The sequence below is a fragment of the Excalfactoria chinensis genome, chromosome 20 (genome assembly GCF_039878825.1).
Source record: "Excalfactoria chinensis isolate bCotChi1 chromosome 20, bCotChi1.hap2, whole genome shotgun sequence".
NCBI classification, from domain to species: domain Eukaryota; kingdom Metazoa; phylum Chordata; class Aves; order Galliformes; family Phasianidae; genus Excalfactoria; species Excalfactoria chinensis.
The window spans coordinates 3,798,002-3,820,195 of record NC_092844.1 but is presented as its reverse complement, the minus strand read 5'-3'; the positions used below and the strand labels follow the sequence as shown (position 1 = coordinate 3,820,195).

General features: G+C 53.0%; 2 protein-coding genes across 8 annotated transcripts in view; one reads left to right on the top strand and one right to left on the bottom strand.

The window, feature by feature from the left end:
* NOC2L (NOC2 like nucleolar associated transcriptional repressor) overlaps positions 1-13,370 on the top strand; it is a 29,110-nt gene extending 15,740 nt beyond the window's left edge. Inside the window, exons 15-20 of one of the 2 annotated variants that reach the window (XM_072354027.1) lie at positions 2,185-2,328; positions 4,876-4,989; positions 7,473-7,608; positions 10,591-10,734; positions 12,235-12,423; positions 13,172-13,370. In XM_072354027.1, coding sequence (XP_072210128.1) covers positions 2,185-2,328; positions 4,876-4,989; positions 7,473-7,608; positions 10,591-10,734; positions 12,235-12,374 — 678 coding nt within the window. In that variant the 3' untranslated portion in view covers positions 12,375-12,423; positions 13,172-13,370. Of the gene's footprint in view, positions 1-2,184; positions 2,329-4,875; positions 4,990-7,472; positions 7,609-10,590; positions 10,735-12,234 lie in introns of both variants that reach the window. The other variant, XM_072354026.1, reaches the window with a different exon arrangement.
* Positions 13,371-14,054: 684 nt separating this feature from the next.
* SAMD11 (sterile alpha motif domain containing 11) overlaps positions 14,055-22,194 on the bottom strand; it is a 73,407-nt gene continuing 65,267 nt past the window's right edge. For all 6 annotated transcript variants that reach the window (XM_072354020.1, XM_072354021.1, XM_072354024.1 and 3 more), the window contains 6 exons: positions 19,618-19,733; positions 19,435-19,513; positions 18,574-19,277; positions 16,943-17,067; positions 16,386-16,496; positions 14,055-14,907 (listed from right to left, as the gene is read on the bottom strand). In XM_072354020.1, the coding sequence (XP_072210121.1) occupies positions 14,656-14,907; positions 16,386-16,496; positions 16,943-17,067; positions 18,574-19,277; positions 19,435-19,513; positions 19,618-19,733 (1,387 nt within the window). In that variant the 3' untranslated portion in view covers positions 14,055-14,655. The remainder of the gene's footprint in view (positions 14,908-16,385; positions 16,497-16,942; positions 17,068-18,573; positions 19,278-19,434; positions 19,514-19,617; positions 19,734-22,194) is intronic.

The window sequence follows — 22,194 nt, the reverse complement described above, 5'->3', positions numbered from 1 at the left end:
CCCTGGGCAGTCATTGCTTCCATAGGCTGACTCCCTTCCTTAGGGTCTTCTGTGGGCTGGGCAGGAGCTGCAGTAGGGCAGGAGGTCCTGGTGACCTTACAGCCTCATGCTCACTCTCTGCTCCCCAGTGAACGCTCCCTCTGCTCTGAGTAGGGGGTGGTTTTGGGTTCCCTGGCACACACAGTTCCAGCTGCTTCAGGTCACTTATAGCCCCCTGGTCTAAAGCATCGGTGTTTAAGGCTGGCAGTTGAATAGAATCAATCCCACTAATTACAACGAGGAACCGGCGCTGGATGTTAACGGCATAGACACGTACAGACACACATATGTTCTAATTGCTTGTATTCTGGAGAGCAGTGGTTGCTGCGTTTGGCAGAGGGCAAAAAAAAAGGCATTCAGAGAGTCCCTTTTTTTTCCTTCCTATCTTCTTTCGCCCTCTTGGTTGCTCCCTGCCTCTTCACACGGGGCTGAGATCTCATTACCTCCCGTTAATATCCATGGCAGATAGCAGCGGGGCTGTGAGGGATTGCCAGGGTCAGGGAATAGGAGGGGGAGAGGAGAAATGAAGCATACAGCTGTGAGAGTGAACGTATACAGCAGCAACCTGGCCAGATAGAGGCTGAGATTTTGCAGGATTTCAGGTGACACTCGTGCAAGCGAAAGAAAAATGATAATGTATGTGGCAGCGGATGAAATGGATCTGGGGCTGCAGCTGTGGGGATCAAGTGAGATAAATGGAATGACAAATGCGTCTCTCGGTGGAGATAAATATGCAGCATCTCTAAAAAAATAGGTATTTTAGACAGGGAGGGTGAGGACAGGACAGGCTTGACCAGCAGGAGAGTTTTGCTGCTGGTTTCTTTGTGCTTGCTGGATGGGCTCTTCGCTCTGTGGAAAGGGAGAAGGGTGTTCATATTAACTCGAGTTTGTCTGAGCTGGATGAGCACCGACAGGTGGAGGTATGCTGGGGATAAAGGGGCAAGAGGAACCCTGCTGCTCGGTGATGGAGTGGGTTACACCCAGCAGAGCACGGAGCCCTGATGGAGGGGCATGTTTCATACCCACCCCATTGGCATGTAGGCTTGGCAGGGGGGATACATACCCCTCCTTTGCCCATCTGTCTCTGGAGGTAGAAACCATAAGCAGAGGAGGCAGCACTGAGTTTGCTGACTTAGAAACCCTGTATCTCAATCCTGATAGCATCTGTAGATCCCAGTGAGATGAAGGCCCTATTGGGTTCCCTTCTCTATGTCAAACGCCTGGTGTATGTGTGGCTCTAGCTTGCTCCTGCCCTCCATGGAGCTGTCTTGGGGCAGGTAAAAACTTCTAGCAGACAGCATGCTGAGCTGGAATTCAAGCTATGGATCAATCTGGAGACCCACATCCCTCCTCCTGCCAGCAAGAGAACCTACTGCAGCCTCACCATTCAGCTTGGATGTGTCAGTGCTGTGCATGGTGGTTTGTACTGGTAGAGGTTTGCTTGGGGACTGGGATAGGCAATAACACAAAAACAGGCTGAGTTTGCAGTGAAATAGTCTCACTGTGTGAGAGCAGCAGCGTGTTTCCTGCACAGTGAGAGGGCAGGAACTGACTTTCTGCAAGTGGGATGGTCTGGCTGGCAGCAATAGGGTTTGTGGCTTCCTGGCAGACTGGCTCTTGTCCCAACCATCCCACCTAAGCCCTTGGGTCTGAAAAGAATGGAGTATCTAAGGCTCAGCAATGTGGGTTGTCCACACACAGAGTCATTTTGTAAAGTATTGTGTGGTGTCTCTGTGGGTTTGTGCCCTTGAAAAATAAGAGGTACCAGGCAGAGCTGGGTCAGTAGTTCAGACACCAAGCTGACTTGGCCCTATATGACCCTGCAGATGGCCATCTGGCATGACCTGCAGCTCTAGCAGCCCAATAGCTGTTGCCTTAACCCACAGACTTCTTCTCCCATCTTAGCTCTAGCTTCTCTGTGCTTTGGGCCACCTTGCATCCACTGTTACTTCTTCTTCTCTCCATGCATTTGGTCCATAGTCCCCCTTACTGTCTGCCTAAGCACGAGACGTTGATATTTACACTACAACAGCATCTAGCAGCACCCCATGCTGCCACTGAGGTGGGTGATGTTTCCTTGCCGAGGGGCTCTGGCAACCATTACATTGCTTTCATTCTTCCTCTCTCCTTTCCCTTCCTCCCCAGCTCAAATCTTTCCTGAAGGAATGCAAGATTGCCAACTACTGCAAGACAATCCGGCAGCTCCTGGAGAAACTGCAGGAAAATTCTGCTTACATCTCCAGCAGGCGTCAGAAAACTACCTTCGGTGTGGCCAGCAGGGAGTCTGTGGTGAGTCTGCTGCTTCCATTTGGGCTTCCTGGAAAGACAGTCAGGCTCCGACTGCTGTGGATGAGGGGGTGGTTGGGGGGGGGAAGAGGGGAGGACCAGATGATGGAATGGGAGCATGGGGTGGAGCGGACGCTCACAAACAACTGAGCTCGGCTGGGCTCTGATGCTGGAGCTGGCAAAGCTCTGCAAGCAAGAGACTCATGGAAAATACAGACCATAAATCACAGCCTTGTGTTGTTTGTAACAACACATGAGTGTCGAAGAGCCTTGCTTTGCTGGGGCATACCCTTTGCTGGGGAGTTTCTTGTTTTTCATCATCTGCTCCCAATCCATAGGTGGCAGTTTGTATCTGAGGTGAAGGGGGGATTCTGCCTCTCTGTAGGTTTCCTCCCAGCCTGCACAGAGCTGTCTCCAGCAGCACAGAACTGCTGACACATGACACAGTTCAGGCTCCTAAGGCAAACCTTTCGTCATGGAAACAGGAGGATGGAATCAGTAAAGTTGTGAGCTGTAAGAACCACAATCAGGCATTCTGCCCTCGAGAGACACCGGTCTATTCTTCTGTCTCCAGTCCCTCCTGCTGCTAAGATGCTGATCACATTTGATGCCTAGAAGAGCTACATTGGCCCTGGGTGATGTGTGGGGTCCATGAGTTGAACCTCAGAGTAATCCTGCCTTAGTGCTGGGGTGGAAGAGAGTGGCTGTGGTGATGATGGAGACCTCCTCTTACCTTAGGAAATGAACTGTTGGCCATGTGACTAACAGGCTGAGAGATGCTGTCCTCCTGAATCTAAACTGGCATTGCTAGGGGTGCTACCTGCTTTCCTTAGTCCTTTGGGGACCTGCTGAGCTGAAATTTGGGCCCTATGTAAATTAAGCCTTGTTAGTGAAGCTCTGTTTGCTTTGCCTTTGTATTTATTCAGCTCAGAGCCCTCCGCAAGCCTGGTAGCAGGTGAGCTTTGTGTGTGTGCCTCTGTGAGCAAGTGGTGGCTCTGATTCTTCCTTGCCTAGCAGGAGAGAGGTGAAAATATCTGTGCCTGGGAGGTTGTTGATGGGATCAGAGTGATGTCTCTTTGGCCATGTGGTATCATTGGATGTCACTGCTAACAGGTAGGCATGGAGCAAAGCTGCAGCGCAGACTTAATTCATCTTCGGACGCACAGGGGCAGTAACTGCAGGAACATTATCCTTTGAAATCCTGCCATATCAATGCCTGGACACAGCAGCGTTGTTCTGGGATTAAGAGGCTGATGGAGCTGGTTTGAAGAGATGAAATAGTCTTGGGTTCTGTAAACGCGTTTCTGGCTGGGGCTGCTTTGCCAAAGGAATTATTTCCCGTCTGGAACAAAGTGGTTAGGGTTTTGTTTTGGGTTTTTTATTTGCAGACAGACAGTGCTGTGACCACCCACCCACTCGGCTGAGGTAGAGATTTCAGCCCCCAGGGCTCTCTATGGAATGATAGGCTGGGGAAGATCGTGGCTTAAATGAAAGAAAAAGGGTTTCCAAGCACTCTACCACACAGTCTGCTTTTCCCAGCAGCTCTAGCTGCAGCCCCTTGTTTTAAGAATGGATTGTTTTAACATCTTGCTGCCTGCATGGCTCTTGGCTGATGCTCGTGCACCTGCTTGCCCAGGAGCATTGTGGTGTGGGTCAAACAGAGCTGGTCCCAATGGGGCAGCTGCAGGTTGCCTCTGGGAAAGGGGGTTGGTGAGGGAAAGCAGGCAGTGGTTTGTTCAGGCTGGTGGTGTATAAAGGGTATAGCAGCAGTGCAAAGTGCTGCTCAGAGAGGATGCCTGGATTGCTAGAGCAAAATATCAGACCCAAAAGGAGAATTGCAAATGGTTGAGGTTGGTCGGCTGGCATCGACTCTCCAAACTCCTGTTGAGGTGTGCAGACTAGAAAGATAGTGGTGTTTCAGTGGCCTTTTCTTTTTTCATCTTGTTGTTTTTTAATCTCTGCATGCAGCACACACTAAAACCAAAAGAGCTGTCTCAGACAGAACAAACAGACATCTGGCTTCCCGAAGAAGAGCCTTTCTCAGAAGCTGTCCATACCGAGCAGCATCAACAAATGGCCTGATTACAGCTGGCAGCCTGATAGCAGCCTGATCTATAAGTGGGGTGACTTTGTATTGCTCAGGAATCCCTCCCTGTGCGGTGTGGAGCTGTGCTGTCTGCCTGCTGGCGTCTGTAGCAGAGCTGTTGGAGCCAGAGATGCACCAGCCCTGCCTGGATGCTCTTTATGGACCTGTATTAAACCTCTCCCATTGCTCATCCCCTTTTCCTTTCACCTGTTAAATTCCTGCTTGCATATCATGTCTCTGGTGCTGCATTTGGACAGCTGTCAGTCACAGCAATCCTGACTCAGTGGTTGCTATTGTGACTGTGCCCAGATTCACACTCAGTCCTGCTTGCAGCCTTAGCCAGCTGCCTACCCAGAGTGCGGTTTGGGAGAGGCCCTTCAACTCTTAACTCCCTGCATTTGCCAAGGTTGTATTGCAGAGCTGCTTTAAAACCTTCCCTAAGTTATCACCCTCTCTGCCCACAGGAACAATGGGAGAAGCAGATCAAAGGGGAGGGGACACCTCTGACCAAGTACTACACTCAATGGAAGAAGCTAAGAGAGAAGGAGATACAACTGGAAATCACCGGCAAAGAAAGAGTAAGAACAAAACACCTTCCTTACTGCACATCACCTATAAATAGAGCAGTTAGAGAGCCATGTCCTGGCAGCAGTGCCTGTGTCCTGTACCCTGTTTGCTTGTCTAAGAGCAGGAGTGCTGGGTTGAACTTGTCTCTGTCCCTGTTCAGGCTCAAGCTGTGTGACCAGTGGTGAGGTGGGACCTGCTGGCTGTGCCCAGCCTGTCATTTCCTATATCTCCTGCCAAAGGGAAAGCTCTGTATCCACTCCTCACTGCTGTGCATGCAGGAGGTGGGGGTGGGAGCTCTGCTTACATTAGGAGTCTGAAGGAAAGCTGTCTCGATGCTAATGCAATGAAAGTGGCTGAGCGAGGCTGCTTGGGCAGGGAGCAGGAAATAGATGTAATTGGTGTCTCCAGCATATGGTGGGGAACAATTAAAATAATCGATGGGACATGAGCACGACTGGCTTTGAGCCAGGTCCCAGAGTGCAACAGAAGACGTGGGAGATCCTGGAAGCTCTCAGTGCTCTGTGCTGAGATAAGGGCAGGAGGCTGAGGTTCCCTGGGGCGACTGAAGGGCTGTTGCTTTGGCATAGCAAGGCTCAGGAGGATGACTTCAGAAACCAGGGGAAATCTCAAGGGCAGTGACGGGGACTTGTTCCCTGCTGGAGAAAGTGGGCTGAACGGATCAACTGCAGAGAGAGAGGTTTTGGAGTTAGCTTTCAGATGGGCCTGTGGCTGCCTGACATCTTTGCTTGGTGAATGGGGCTGTTGTCTCTCTCGGTGGGGACTGCTAGCTTAATGATGCAGCATTGTGAGCCCCAGCAGGAGAGTGAACACCATGAGGCCCATTAGGGCTGGGAAAATCCATGTCCCATTAGCAGCCATTGGGGGGAAAAAATAATAACAGAATAAAATCAGCCTGGCTCTCAGCTGCCAGGAGCTGCAGTTTGCCTCGTGTAACAGTGCTGACCCCGTCTGCCCATTTGCTTTTCCCAATGGTTTTTAATGGGATGCAGACTAATCGGCTTCGTGAGACTCAGCAGATAGTAACCTTCTATCTGGGAATTAAGAGACTGACCCCCAAATTACCTAATTACTGCTCCTGGGTGCTGAGCACAGGCTGTGTCTGTGAGCTGGGGCTCAGTGTAAGTCCTCACTCCCTTGCTTTGGAGTGACCTCACAGCTGGTAGGGATTTCTGGAGCCTTTATTTTGAGGTGCCCGACCTGAACAGTTGCATCCCTGCATCCAAACCTGAGTGATGTGTTGTAGGAAAACACTCAGAATGCACGAGGGGTCACCGTGAGACCTTGGGTGATTTTTACATCTCACTTAGTGCTGTCGCAAAGAACTGTGACCAAGTCTCCCAACAGGGACCTGGGCAGTTGTCAGATCTGCATTTCTCCTTCTGTTGGGGGACTGGGACAATTCCAACCCCGGCTCTGTCCTGTTTGGGCAGTGCCAATCTCTTGTCTCACTGCTGCAGCAGAGCAGTGGCACTTGGCTGTAGGATGTCATCAGGGCAGGAGCTTGGTGCTTTGCTCCCCTCTCTGCTTAGCTTCTGACTTCCCGTCCTGGTGCTGCAGATGATTGCTTGTAAGTACTCAGCTCCCACAATCAATATTGCTCAGTTGGGGACCATAACCATGAAACAGGTCGGGAGAAATTGCTGGAATTGGCTGCAGGAACAAATGCACAGCTCCTGTTCCTTCCCAGAGGGCTGCCTTTGTGGATGCAGTGTGCCTGTCCCACTGGGGAAGCTCCTAGCAGGGCTGTAGGGGGGCCGTGGGCAAAGAGGAGTGCAGTGCATCGAGGGCCAGGCTGATGGGTGGGAGAGCAAATGAGTTATTACTCGTAGGGTGAATGTTTCCAAGCAAGCTAATGTGTGCTAATGCATGAGTGCTTCCCAGGAGGTGTGCAGCCAGGCACAGGCAGCGGGCAGCTGATGTTCCGAGTGCACTTGGGATTTAATTTGCATTCTGATTATCTTCACCCTGCTGGCCTGAGCCCTGGCAAGTAAATCCTCCCCCTAATCCCCCTCTGGAGAGGTGTAAAGAGCGGTGAGGTGGTGTCAATTGCAAGTACTTAATGGCATTGATATTGGCTGTGCCTGCAGCAGAGAGACTTGGCCCACTGATCTCCATCAGGGCCAGCAACAGGGTGAGCCGTGGTGCAGACAGACCCAAAGCCAGAACAGCCTGCATGACTTGCATTCCAGAGCTCTGGGACAGCCAAGCTTATCAGGGATGTCCTGGTGAAAAGCCAAGGTGCCAGCAGTGGACTGCCCTTTAGCAAATGTAATGTATTGCATAGAGATCAGTGGGGCAGTGGTGCTTTGCATGCGTTGTTCACCTTGGCAGTGGGCTCACAGATGTATCTGCTGCTCTGCCTGTTGGCTGCAGGCAAACCAACTGCTCTCAGCCAAGTTCATGTGTCATGCAGTTTATGTTTAGAAGTACAAACTAAGGTTATTCTCACTGTTGCTTTTGTTGTTTCTTCCAGCTTGAAGACCTGAACTTCCCAGAAATTAAACGCAAGAAACAAGATGAAAAGAAGGAGGAAGATAAGAAGGAGTTCAAGGACCTGTTTGAGCTGGACACTGACTCTGATGAGGAGGACGTTGGATTGTCCATAAAAGGTACAGCTCTAGGGCTGGGCTGGGCTCCTTGTCCAGCTTTGTCTGTGATGTGGGGCAGCATAGCTGACCTGGGACAAGAAGTGTTTGCTGTCTCATGATTAGAGGGTGGAGGTGCAGAAATCCATCTTCTGTTAAGGTAAGGATGTTGTTCTACCCAATGGCACGCTTGGTCTCCACTCTGTAAGTCATTGCAAACAGTGGCTGTTATAGGGGCTGGCTACCAGAGCAAGAATCATTGATGGGAGGATGGTCATCCTCTCCTTGTGTGCCCTTCTAATGCATTTATTACTCAGTGAATGACCAGGCTTTCCTAAGGCCCCAATGAACTCTGAATGCTCCAGGAATGGAGCGGTGTCACTCACAGGTTGTGACCACGAGGGGGCCACACTAAATTGTGCAACCTGCTGCAAAAGTTCACCTCGAGGCTTGAAAAATACGTAGCCGTTCTGTTTGTCATTGGGGAAAGTTTGGGCTATCGCAGGGCTTTCCAATGTGTGACGGTTTGTATAGAAGGGAGACTTGCAGGAATGGGAGAATTGATCTGCAGGTAAAGTCCTGGCTGTGACACACATGAGGTGTGAGCATCAGTCATGAGTTTAGCACAGAAGTAATGAATGCTGGCTCCTTTGTAGGGTGCTGTGATAGAGGAGGAAGAAGTGGTCTGAAAAGTGACCTTGGTGAGATGGAGGTTGGTGTGTTTTTGTAGGATGAGGTCCTGTGCAGCAGCAAACAAAGCTCTTTCTTATTGGAAAGAGCCAATTCCAGAGGCCTGGAGATCTCTGCAAAGGATTTATTGCGAGGTCTCACTGGTTTACCCTGTGGCTTGAGCTCTCTGCAGTCTCAGCACCAGCACTGCTGATTCATTTAGGGGCTTTCTAAGTGAGTAAAGAAGGCGATGGGCAGTTGAGCCAGTGAGCTCAGACCAAGATCCTAACCCTCAGAAGGGGACTTCGATACAGGTTTGCCTGCTCAGGGTCACAGCACAGCACTCCTGCCTTATTCTGGTTGCACCTGGCTGGAAGCTGCATGGGGATGAGTGGCAAGCAAGGAGAGCACTGAGTTTCCAATCATTTCTTAATCTGCTTGATCTGAGGGGAGATTCCCCTTGCTCTTGTTTTATGCTCTGCACAGGTGGAGCTGAATGGACCCTCCCAGAGGGGCAGCAATGGTGCCCTTCGGAGCAGAAAAAGCACTTGGCAGGCCTGAGTCTCTTGGTTGGGGTCTTTGGAAGGTGTGAAGAGAAAGGACTTTGCACATTTTAGGAGCCAACAAGCAGGCAAGGGTGGAAGGAGCCCTGCGGTGGGGAGGAAAGCATGGATTTGATCAATGTGTGTCACCAAGGAGGTGGGGGAGCTCCTGCATTCCTCTCATTTCCCAGCTGACAGCTCTCTGGGGGGGAGAGGCAGCCGCTCCTGGAGATTATTAATGGCTGGGAAAGAGGTGTGGGCAGCCTGGTGGTGCAGCAATTAAAGCGAGGAGGCAGCGTGCAATGAGCCAGCCCAGCCGTCTGTGCGTTAGGTGCTGGTGTGTGCTGCTAATGAACTCAAACGGCTTTCTTCATTTATTCCTCACGTAATCATATTACATCAATTTAATACCAGGCCGGGTGGGGGCTGGAGGTGTGTGTGGAATGAGAGGTTAGTTCTATTCTTGTTTCCTAGCAGAAGAATCACAGAATATCTGCTGCATGGAGGGTCCAAGGTATGTGATCCTAAGGGAGTAGGGGAGCACCCAAAGCTGGAGCCTGCTAGCCGTGCTCTTACCTGAGGCTCAATTTCAGCCTGCAGAATGCACCAGGACCTGCAAAAGGATGCGTGCTCCATGCTTAGGGGTGTGCAGGAACAGCTCGGCTCCTCTCCCTGCCCACAGCTGCTCTCTCTGTGTGCTCCCAGCCGAGCTGTCGGCGCTGCCGCCGGCCCTGCCTGATGGATGAGCACACAGCGCTGCCGGAGCTCTCAGGTGCCCATCAATATGCTCGGCGCTGGCAGCGGCTCTGCCATCCATCTCCTCAGCTCTCTGCATGGCTGCCCGGGAGGCTCCTGCTGCTAGATGTGGTTGTGGCTGCCCCTGGGGCCGCAGTGCTGACGGATGGCAGTGAGCACTGAGCTGGCAGCCAGTTTATGGATGGCTCCACGGCCAGCCCAGCCGGATCGGCTGCTGGGAAGGGAGGATAAGGCGAAAGAAAAGAGATGCCAAAATGAGAAGGATGTGCACCAGTTTCTTAGCGGAGAGACTGACTGATGATGTGGGTCAATGGCAGTTTTGGATGCAGGAGGTTGCATCAGTGAGCTGGGCTTAGCTTGGGGCTGAAAGGAGGTGAGCGGAGGCTGTGGTTGTGCACCCTGTGTGCAGAATGCCTTTGCCATTTAGACACGTGGTGACTCAGTGCCTATGAGGGCAGTGTATGATCCAGAGGCTCTCGGTGCTTCTTCCCTGGCTGCTTTGGGCTTGGTTAGGAGGGGATTTGAGGCAACATCTGGTTCTGGACCTTTCTATTGTGGCTGTTGGAGGGAATGAAGCTCAGAGGGTTTATAAGAATGCCCTGAACCATGCAGCCCCTGTCTGCAGTTGTGTATAGCAGCTGGGGGATGGAGGCTGGACACTATTGCTCCAAGGAACTGGTCCTTCTCTTGGCCCAGCTTCATGACTTGTGCTTTTGTTACGTCTGTTCTGCAGCCCCATTTCTCCTCGCTGTGCTCATCCATCCATCTCCTCTCCCAACACTCATATCTCCCTGAGCAGGGCAGGGAGGTGTTTTCCTGGCCATCCCAAATACCTGTTTGTGGATGAACTCCAGCCAGGGGCCTCTGAAATGCTGTGCATCGTTCTCTGGGCTGTAGTGCAAGGGCCTTTGGGCAGCACACCAGTGCACTGAGGTCCCTTACAGCATGGGGAGGGTGTTGATGATGTGCCCTTGGTGTGTGCTTCCTGCTCTTGTGCTCCTCTTTGTGTTCCCACTGACACAGTACAAATAACTTACAGGTAAAGCCAAAGGCAAGGTGGAATCAGACAACAGCTCCGAAGGCAGCAGCAAGGAGGACTACGGTGAGGATGATGAGGATGAAGAGGGAGAGTATGAAGTCGAGGAGGACGAGGAAGATTTAGAGGAAGGCAGTGACTCAGATGGTGAGTAGTGCACCTGGGCAAAGGGAGAAGGAATTAGCGATGGCCAGAGGTTCCTTTGTATCCTGGGGTCTTTCCTACAAAGGAGCTGCCTTCTCTGTTCTTGCTCTGCTGCTGTTTTGAGCTGCAGGGTGTCAGGAGGGCTTCTCTCATACACACTGCATGGACAGGGAGACCTGTCAGTTCTGTGCTCACACTGAGTAGAGAGCTAAAGGGTTAAGGTCTCTGCAGCCCCTGCTCTAACAAGCCACCAGCCCCTTTCATCTCCGTGCAGGGGCCTCATGCAGCGAGGCTCAAACAAATGCTTGAAGTAGAGCCCACCCCAGCAGGCTTTGCTTGAAGGCTCCCCGTGGGTTACTCGTGCAGGGGAGTGTGGTGGGGGTACCTCACCTTTCCTTTGAGCAGTGCTGGGGGCACGAGGGGTTGCAAAGGGGCAACCTTTAACAGCTGTTCCTCCCAGGATAGGACAGCTAGGAGATAATGGCTAAGCCCTGCATTCATCTGGTTTTAACACTGTAGGTAAGCAATGCACGCTCTGCAAGAAGCAGCTTTGTTCCACGCTTGGTCCTGCTTGCTTCTCCTGGTGTGTAGTGTTGGTGTGGTGCTGCACCAGCAGCTCTGTGCCATCCTTGCCTCCTGCATGGAACCACAGCCAGCTCAGAGCCTTCTCTGTGCCCAGCAACAAGATGAGCAGACGAGAGTGGGGGCTGCCAGGGCTCTGCTGCTCTGCTCTTGGCTGGATTGGGCTTTTTTACCATCACTTATGAGCCTGGGTGTCAGAGGACCAAAGCTCTGCTCCACTGCCTTTAGGTGTGATGTGCGGTTGTGGGGAGCAATGAGAGGGAGGAAGGGGGGGAAAGAGTCCAAGTGAGAGCAAAACCTGACTGATTCCGCATGGCAGATGGCTGTGGCTTGGCACGCACAGCCCACCCTCAGCGCCCAGAATAGATGGGTATTTGGTGCATGTTCTGACAACGCTGTTAAGGATGGAGAGGGTGTATTTTCCCTCTCTGCTCCTGGCATGTGAGCTTAGTGTCTGGGGAGGAGGAACTCTTGGTCCTCCCTTCTTTCACCCCCGGTGGCAGCTTCTTTCCCTTTGGGCTGTGTTCTCACTGCCTGAACAGCCAGTGCTGGCAGCAGGGCATTGCTCAGGGCAGACAGATGGGTCCTCCAGGCCTTCAGCTCCGTGCTCTGCATCCCTGCCCTGCTCTTCCACAAAGCACATGTGCACACAGGTCTGCGGGTGGAACAGGGAAGAGCTCCAGCAGGTCAGAGCCTGTGAGACCAGAGGTAGGAACAGGCACAGCAGTGACTTTGCTCTCCTGTCTTCCCCCAATACTCAAAGCCAGCACAGTACATCACCCTGCAGCGCTCTCCTGCTGCTATCTAGAAGCTGCAGCAACACTGATAAATTAATGAGTGTCTGGAATTAAATCAATGATGAGTTGCCTCCACCTGCCTCAGTACAGCAGGATTTACACCTCTCCTTCTTTCCACCCCCAGAGGAAGGCAAGGCAGCCCCGCGGGGCTCACAGCGGGCAAAGAAGAGCAGCCCCCAGGCACTGTCACGCTCCGACCTCGAGCAGCTGGCCCAGGGCGAGGAGGATGTGCTGGAAGATTTGGCTTTCTCTGATGATGACTGAGACCCCCCCCCCAACCCTGCAGCCCCCCTGGCTGGTTCTCCAGGAGGCGGTAAGCTCTGGGGGGCAGAGATGGGGCCTGGACCCCTGGCACAGCCCCCCACCCCCCACCCCAAGGACTGTTGGGGTGAATCACAGCGCTGAAGCTGTTTGGACTTGGCAGGTTTTTTGAGCCATGTTTTGTGGTCACATCGAAGCCAGTAAAACTGGTGTAGGTTAATAAAAAAGCCACATTCAAATCTGCTTTAAATAACACAGGGGTCAGTTTCAGCTCCTGCTGGAGCAGCTGACCAAAGGAGCTCTTTGTATGAGGACCTCCTGTCTGCCCATCCAACCACCTGTGGGCCCTGGGCTTCTCTCCAGACCCTCCCCAAAGGGCTCTCAGGGGTTGTGTAGAGCATTTAGAGCCTTCCTATCACTGCCAAGTGGAAGCCTTTATCAGCATCATCATCAGATCCATCTGCCACCATGTGCTGTGTGTATACTAAAGAAATTCACTGTAAGGAACAAACATTGGGCTATGGGAGGATGCAAAGGGAAGGGGTGGAAGTAGGATGGAAGAGGTAGAGCTGATTGATAGTGTAAGGACCTGGTATCCACCCAAGTGTCCTATAGCTTCCTGCTAAGTGATAACTCAGTGCCTGCAGTTGTAACTGAGCCCTGAGCTGCCCTGATGGTGGGGACACGTGGGAGCCTGGGACGGAACTTTGGGACCCTGCCTTGCAAGACAAACATGTTCACTTACCTTGACTTGTCATAAGGTAGCTGGGCACTGTGCTTATTGCCCCCCCACTTCCCAGTTGCAGCAGCACAGCACACAGCAAGGGAAGAAAAGAGCTGGGGTGCAGCCATGGGGCTGGGGGTGCAGCCAGGGGCTCAGGAGGCCAGGTACTGTTTGTAAATGGAACGGTGTCCTTTTTTTATTGAAACTGATTGCTGGAAAGCATCTTTTTATTGTGATGTGATGGATAATGACAAAGTGGGGGGAGAAGGGTTGGATTTCTGTGTGTGGTTTTTTTTTTTTTTGCTTTTTTTTCCTTTTCTTACAATATAAAGAAGCTAATAATGTACCACCGAGCTATTGGGGAAGAAGAAAACAAAACATATGGCAGCACGTGCAACGTTTTCAACCAAACCAAAAGGGGAGCAGAGAAAGAGAGAGACAGAAAAGTACCACAATGGGATCCGGTTGTGATTGTTGCTCACAACTGTACAGGTCACAGGAGGTTGCCCTCAGGAGTTACCATTGCATTCACAGTAGTCAAAACTCTGCCTGCTGTTTTGAACCCCCCCCACACATACACCCCCGTAATGCTGCAGGGAGTTCTGTCTCATAGTCTGCAGCAGGCCTGAATGTGCAACGACAGCCACCTCTGTAAGAAGGCTTTGAAAAAGGACAGGAATCCTACAAACCAACCAACAACCAGGAAAAAAAAACAACCCCAAAGGTATAGAAATGAGTCCGCAGTACACATGACTTGGTTGGGGTATGGGGGGGGGTTTAACCTTAAAACACCCCCAATGAGAACACACTCATTTCTTCCTTATTAACTCAAGCAAATCCAGCTCTGCAGGGCTGGGCAGAGTCCGGCAGCGTGTGTTTGCATGGGCAGCCCCACACTGCCTGCGCCGTACCATCCACACCAGAGTAAACATGGACCAACAACTTGCCTTTTTTTTTTGTTTTCTCACTCGTTGTCTTTGGTATTGTTTGCAAAAAGAAGTTCTCTTAGAGATGCATAGACACCTGAATGGAGGAACTGAGCTCAGTTTCCAGGTAGAGGAAGGAGATCCATAGGAAGGCTGAGAGGGGGGGGTGAGTTCTGTTTGTGATGGGTGTTGTGCTCAACGGTGCTGAGTCCTGATGGAGGAGCAGTGCCAGCTCCCCCCTCTCTTTTCCTGCCCCCCCCACACAAGTGCCTGGAGCTCCTCGAAGGCAAAGAGCATTCCCAACAATCACAGAGGGGAACGTAGGTACCGCTGTGCCCCTCCAGCACCACCTCCCTTCTGTCTTCTTCATTGGCCTCATCTCAATACATCTTTGGATAGTTTATTCCTTCCCTTTGTTGACAGTTTTTTTCACTGTTATTTTTTTTTTTCCTTTGAAGCAAAAAAACAAAAACAAAAAGCAAAATGCATCCCAAATAATAACAACAAATCAAACCTTCCCCTTCCTCACTCCTCCTCCCATCTCCAATGCTGCTTAGGGGAGGAGGCTCTTCTGCTCTCCCAAACCTTTCCATTTGTTCGATCCATCCTCAGTTCCTGGAGCATCTGGGAGCTGTTAGGATGGTGGTTTAGTGGTGCTGTCGCTCAGCCCAGCCCCAATGGAAGGGTTTCCATTCTCTTGCTTTGGGGAGATCCTGCTGGCGGAGGGCAGCGCGGCGCTGAATGGGGACGACACGCTGCCTGTGGATGAGGGCCGCAGCTCGGCTGGGGGAAGGTCCCGCTCTGGTGGCCTCAACCCTGGAGGCTGCAAAGGGAAAGCCATGGGGAAACCGGCCATGTAGAGCACCCTGCCCACTCGCTTGGCTACCTGTTGGAAAGGAAAGAGTGTAAATGAAAAGGGTTTTTGTTTGCCTGCTGCTTGTTTTGTGCCTGTCTTCTCACAGCACAGTGCTGAACCAAAGTCCAGACCCAGAGCTGCGATGCTCAGGTCTACAGTGTCCCATGAAGGGCTGGTGGAAACACAGAGGACCTGGAGCCTGCTTACCTGGCCAGTTAAGGGGAACCTGGAGTCCATGTACCTGGCCAAGTAAGGGGAACCTGGAGCCTATGAATCTGGCCAGGTGAGTGGAACCTGGAGCTCACATACCTGGCCAGGTAAGGGGAAACCTGGAGCCTGCTTACCTGACCAGGTGAGAGAAACCAGGATCCCATGTGTACAGCCAGGGGAGGGGAACCTGAACCCTGCTTACTTGACCAGGTGAAGGGAACCTGGAGCCCCTGTACATGGCCAGATGAGGGGAACATGGAGTCCATGTACCTGGCCAGGTAAAGGGGAACCTGGAGCCTGTTTACCTGGCCAGGTGAGGCTGCAGTGCTGGTGGTAGTAATGGTGAGAGCAGGTCCTGCTGCCCTCCTACCTGGGCTCCCTGCTGCCTGAGGGATACCTGTTAGCTGTCCCACTGGCAAGCAGCTCTGGGTCAACAAAACCCTTCTGCTCACCCCAAACCTACCATCAAGGCTGCAGGACGGTGCAGTGCCCGCTTCTGCACAGCAGGACCGACTTCAACAAGAAGGGAAGAGGAAACAAAACCCAACTGGCTCTGGGGTGCACAGGAAGCCACAAGCCTGCAGCCTCTCTCCCTTCTGCAGCACAGAAGAACCTTTTCCCGCAGCCAATCTCACCTCCCAGCAAGGGCCAAAGGCCTCCCAGCTTCCCAGCACCTACACAGCTGGTTCGCATTTAAGCTTAAACAAAAACACAGGCATGTGCTCCAACCAGACAACTGGGGCATTATTCAGTTCACAGCATTGGGACGCTGCTCTCCCCCCCTCTTGCTCCCCATGCCTTATTATAGAACTTTAAACACTACTGATTAAATTGAAGCAGGGTTTTTCTAACTTTAGCCCGTATCTCACATCCCCCCCCCCCAATACCGAATCCAATCTCAGTATGTCTGTGAGCTATTTGGCATCCTCTGTCTTTTAAGAAACATAAAGGCTTTTATTTCCTGCTCAATTGACCCACGGGGAACAATTGCCCACAGAACCTTTTTATGAGACCCCTCATAAACAGTGGAGGGCTGGTAGGGAAAGTAGTAAACTCACCATTATTGTTTTTACCATCATACAACAAAAATGCCCAGCTCGTGGCTTAGGGAAACCCTGTTTGAGCACTGCATGCTGCCATCCCAGCTACCAGCACATGGATGGGTACCCCATGTGCTGTGCCCCCTCTGCAGCCCCCTCCCAGTTAATGGGAGGCTCATCATATAAGATATGTGAGAGTGTGGGATGTTTTGAAGGCTCAGAATGAGCCTTGCTATCAGACTGGGGAAGCAGCCCTACCTGTGAGCGGATCTTCAGTGCCGGCCCCAGCTTCAGCCCCATGTTGTTCAGCAGGTGCTCCTCTGTCAGCAGGGGCAAGGTCTCGCCATCAATGGCCTGCTCACGGAATACCTGCAGGGAAGGGAGCAGGATCCAGGCTCAGCACGGAGCAGCAGCAGCACTGCAGACCCTCATAGACGTGCATGAGATGCAGGAGAAAAGCATCTCTGCTTTGACAACCCCTGGATCACAGCCTCCTCTGTAAGGGTTTTGCATGGCAGCATCATTGCTGAGCAGCACAATGTACCTTGTGGGTTTTATTGCTGGGCTCCACCAGTGAAGCTGCTCATGGCTGCAGTGCTTGTTTCTGCTCTTTGACCCTACAGAACCTAATAGGCCCATTTCCTTCCTCCAAAGACAGCATGGCCAGGACAACCTCCCTCCCTCAATGCTGAAACCCAAAGCATCCATCCTTCCCAGCTGTCCCATGGGTGCTGAACCAAGCAGAATGTTGTTGCTGAAGCCTCATCACAATGCATAAGCTGTGTGCCCATGGGGATGGTGGCACAGGGCATTACCTGAGTGTACTCAGTGCAGCCTGCCAGGTTGGACACGAAGCTGCACACATCCTCCACTGTCCATTTGCTGATGTCCTCCAGCGCCGGGCTCTCGTCGCCATCCAAAAAGAGACCTCCCATAGTGCCTGGGTTGGGGGAGGTGGGAGGGATGGGGTGGGGAAAGGAACATAAATCATTAAAATCCCAGACGGACAAGAGCCAGCCTGCAATCTGAATATTTCTCTCTAGCCGCACATTCATCTTTAATGACCTGTCAATTAAAGTGCTGGGCAGGGTCAATTCATAGCTTCTTCCTCCTGGAGGTCCCCAGCTTAGCAAAGGGGGGGGAGGCAGGGAAAGGAAAAATCCCAGCTAATGCATTGCATGTGTGCAATGTGCTTCAGCTGCAGGGGAGGAAGGGAGCAAACAGGGGATTAAAGGGGGAAAAGGCACTGAACCCAGAGGAGCAGCTCTGTGCCGGGGGGGGGGGTTCTCCCCTGCTCCAACCTGGCTCTGCTGTGCTGGCAGCTCACACAATGATAACAAATAGGAGCCGGGCAGCTCTGAGGGATGCACCTTCTGTTATAATAATGACATGTCACCGGGTGCTGCCGGCCTGGAGGATGCGAGAAGGGCAGCACCATTCCCTGCCAGGCCTCTGTCTGCCTTGGTGATAAATGATGGTCCGAGGGAGCGGTAATGGATTGTGGAGCAGCACACAGATGGGGCCCAGCGTGCAGCACCGAATGGCATTCATCGTCCCAAGGCAGTGCCCTATGGACAGGTGTCCACAGCACAGCCCTGCTGCAACCAACCCAACCCAACCCGCCTGTAATTCTTCCTCCAGCTGCTTTGGAAGAGGCCGAGCTGGGAACGAAACCCTCAACTGTACGAAGCAAAAAGAGCCCTTAGGAAAAGAAAAGACCCAGGGCTGGCTCTGCAAATCAGCAGCGGAATCAGAAACGCTCGTTGCTGCCAAAGCCTGCAGACACGCTGCTGATGGAAATGTGAAGCGATGATAATAAATGGCTGTTACAGGAACCGGTGGTGCTGGGGGGCACTGAGCCCACCCGCAGCACAGCTCCCCGCCGAGCCCCAGCGCCGTGCTGCCTCCTGCTAATTGCTCTGCTAATTGCTGTGAGCTGAGGTGGGTTGGAGCTTTGGGCTGACTGAGAGCTGGTGGTGGCTTCCCTGCCTTGTCCCAGCCCGTCAGATGCCTCCATCCGTCACATTGGCCTCAATCTGCTCACGTAGCTGGGACTCAACTTTGTCCCTGCTGGCACTTATTACCATCCTTGTCTTCCCTTTAAGCTCATTAAAAGGTGTTTGCTTCCCGCAAGCACGGAGATGAACCATACGATCATTAAGGCTGGAAAAAAGACCACTTAAGGCTCTATGATCACCCCCTGCCCACACACAGAACCTTAATCCTTAAGGCTGGAGAAGACCTCTAAAGATGCTGACCCACCATCACCATGTTTACTCATAGAATCAATCATTATGGTTGGAAAAGACCATCAGATCATCACATCCAACCAATGACCCACCCCACCACGTCCCTTAGGGCTGCATCTCCATGGTTTTTAACACGTCCATGGGTGGAGACCCAACACCCAGCCCCTTTAACATGCTGCTGCACCCCCAAAACCCACCTGCATGGAAATAGGGGCTCATGGTGTAGGGGAAGCCAAAGGGCAGCGGCTGAGGCGGCGGGATGGAGGTGGGAGGCAGGTATTTCACCTCGCTCTTGTTGATGCCAGCACCAAGCAGGTGGCTGGGGGACTCAGCACTGGAAGAGCTGCAGGCCGCGTTCTGGCTGCCGGTCCCTTCGCCCAACTCCTTGCCCCCCTCGCACCCTTTGCCCGTCTCTTTGCACTCCTTCAGCTCCGTGGTCGAGCCGCTGCTCTCAGCCTTCAAGCTCTCTGGTTTCTCATCGCTGACGTCGGCATCGCTCTCCGAGTCCTTCATCTCCTCATCATTACAGTCCGGTGCTCCATCCCGTGCCCGTGGCTCCGCCGGCTCTTTGGCCTCACTGGGTCCCTGTGGCTCATTGCGGTGATGGGTCGCCTTCCTGCTGCCGCGTCGCGGCTGTTCCTTGGGCGGCGTGGAGCTGCTGGGGACGCTGGGGTTGAGGGACAGCAGGGGAGCGTTGTTGTGCCGTAGCACCAGCATGGCGTTACGCCGGGACAGCTCGTCCCGCAGCGGGTGACCCTCGGGGATGTCGTGCACGTTGCGCAGGGCAGGGTGGTCTGGGGGTAAGCCGGGGTGAAGGCTCAGCGGGTCGCCCGCCAGCAGTCGTTGCCTGTGAAGGTTCTCCAGCTCCTTCTGGCGGATGATCTCAGCTGACATCTCCAACCTGCAGTCACAGAGAGGAGGGGGAAGGTGTGTAGGGGGCTCTAAAGGAAGCTCGCTAACCACAGCCTCACTGAAATGGAGCCTGGGGGCTCTTCAAGTGCAGCCCCCGCAGGCAACGGAAGGCTTGTCCTCAGCATCAGCCCCTCCATACTCCTCACCTTGCTAGGTTTTGCTTTCGTAGCATCTCTTGCTGCCGTGCAAACATCTCCGCTTGTGCCGGCTGTAGGAACCCGTAACCTGGGGACAGGGAAGAGAACACGGGGTTATTCATCTCTGCATTCAATCCTGGCTCACCCAGGGCCAGCTCTGCAGAGGGCTGAGGAGGGAAGGGCCGGGCTCACCTGGTGTCTGGCACAGGGCTGAAGGCACCCCAAGGAAAGGAGGTCGCAAGTGGGGCCCCAGGGCAATATGGGGCGCGTTCTGGGGCGAGAGCAGAGGCGGTGGGTGGGAGATCTCCCTGCAGGAAACAGATAAGAAATCCACGTTGAACACTTGGAAGCAGCAATAGGAGGGTGCTGGCTTAGACAGAGCATCCCTTCTCTGCACTGGGGCTGAGATAAAAAGATGTCTGGTGCCTGTATGTAGAACTTGAGGGGTGCAAGAGGAGTCTGTGCTAAGAAATGCTTTGTGAGCTGGGAGGGCTCTGCTGGGGCTGCTGAGCTGCAGGAGGCCTGAAGGGTGGGAAGGGGACAATGCATGGAAGCACAACAGGTAAAGCTTGCTTGCAAAGAAAAAATAGAAGAATAAGCAGGAAGGGAATAGGAGCCAAGGTCTCTTCCATTAGTCAAATCTGCCCTGGGAGCCTGCAAGCAAATTTCTGCTTTCCGGCTGCACGTCTCTTAATTCCTTTTGATGGCCACTTACAACATTATTACCTTCACCGGGGCATCCAGAGGCAGAGCCAAGTGCTGTGCCGTTTGTTTTCATTTTACAGCATCTCCCTATAAAAATCTGCTTCGGGAGAGACTGGAAGGCAGCAGGGAGGAGCGGGGATGGGATCCGAGGTAGGGATGGGTTGTCACCAGGGGTGCACGGATAGATGGCTCCGCACAGCACTGCAGATTCCCAATGGCCGCTGCAAGAGAAGGATGCTGCCTGCTGAAATTCCACCCCTCCGGCCTTCCTTCCCTCCTCCTTCCTCTCCCCTAGCTCTCCTCTAAACTAATTGCACAGCTCGCTGTGTCTGGAGGAGAGCCACGGATCGATCCGTCGCTGCTGAAATGTTAATGCTAATCGTATAACCGCTCCGCCAGCACCTCGCACTTCGGTGGCAGCTCCAATTAATCTCAGGTAACGCAGCGCCGTGACCTTCGGCTCCGAGCCGGGGCAGCAGCCAAGCGATGCTTATGTAATTACACCATGAAGTGTGTAATCACCTGCCCTAATCCCCGAGGCCTCACAATTAGCCGAGGCCTCGGTCGCTGGGCTGCCAAGTGCTTTGCCACCCCGGACAGCCTGTAGATGAATAACGGACAATTAAAGCGGCATGACGGGGGCTAGGAGGTGTCCGTTCGATCGTAATTAGCTGTAATCATGGGGAGACGAGGCTGGCAGACGTGCTGTTCGTTTCATAAGAAGCAATTTAGGGAACAGAGGAGTTGCTTTTAACTGTTCCCCGGCCAGGAGAGTGCTGGATGCACCCCTGTTTCCGTGGGCACCGAGAAGGGGATTCAATGCGGGGAGAGTAGGGCTGCCCATAGAGATGCTTGAAGACCCACATTTTAGCTGAGAAGAGTCAGCCTGTTCAAGGGCAGTGTGCTCAGTGCTGGGGACCAGGGCTGGGCATGGGCAAAACGGATGGCTCTTCCATTGGTGGCAAGCAGAGCGTTAACCACAGGGTGGCCTTTGCGCCCTAAGGTTGCACACCGTGATCCCAAAGGAATCCATGCCCACTCTTGCTCAGCCCTTCTGCCCCCAGAGGAGCTGTGCCACCCCCTGGCCCTGCTGGGATGCTCAGGGCTGGGAAGTGATGCTCCCACTGGGAAGGAGGGACCATGCACATGGCCAACACCAGCAGGGACCCCAATGGGATGCGGGGAAGGCAGTCTCAGACCAAAACCCAAAGCCTCACACCCTCCCTTTAGGCAAATCTCAGCCTTCAGCCTCATGACTTTCCTTCCTCCTCTTCTTCTGCCTCCCAGAGGACGGGCTGAGCTGCCCTCCCAGAACACCAACGCAGCCTTCGGCCATCACATCCGATAAGCCTCGTCCTTTCTTTGCAGAGAGCAATTCTGTTACCGTGGCAGTGTTCCTGCACATTGCCCCCAGCCCTATTTCCCCCCTGCCATGCCAGCTGGAGCCTCCCAAGCAGAGTATTAGGGGATTTGCACTGCATGCTGCTAAATTTGATATGTCCTTTAACAGGAGACAAATGGTTCGCAAGGCTTAAAAAGTATCGACTTTTCTTTAACAATAAGCGCTAATGGCCTTCAAATAATCAATATTTAAAGTCATTATGGGGTTACACATTATACTGTTAAATCGGAGCCTCCTCGCTTTAACCCCATCGCATCCTCGCAGCGCCGTTCCAAAGGCTGTGATGGGAGAGATGGGAGCAGGTCGGGGAAGGCAGATTGGAAGCGGCAAGGCGTGGAAATATATTTAGAACGGCTGGAAGAAGGGGGGAATAAGAAGGCATGAGAGCTCTGCTCCCTTCTGCTCTGCTTTTGATAGGAAGAGACACTTGAAACCCGAGGTAAGAGGCAGGCGGCACGCAGCTCGGGGCTGGCTGGCTGTGCTGGCAGCAGGCTGCAGCCATCATCACGGCACCTCCCAGCTCTATTCCCTCTTCCAAATCTTTTTATATCATCTCCAACCCCATCCATCCTCCCTCCCTTACAACCTGCCTGCTGGATGCAGGAGTTCCATCTCTGAGCAGCCCACCTGGATGCCCAGCCCTGTGCCCACCACGCTGCTTC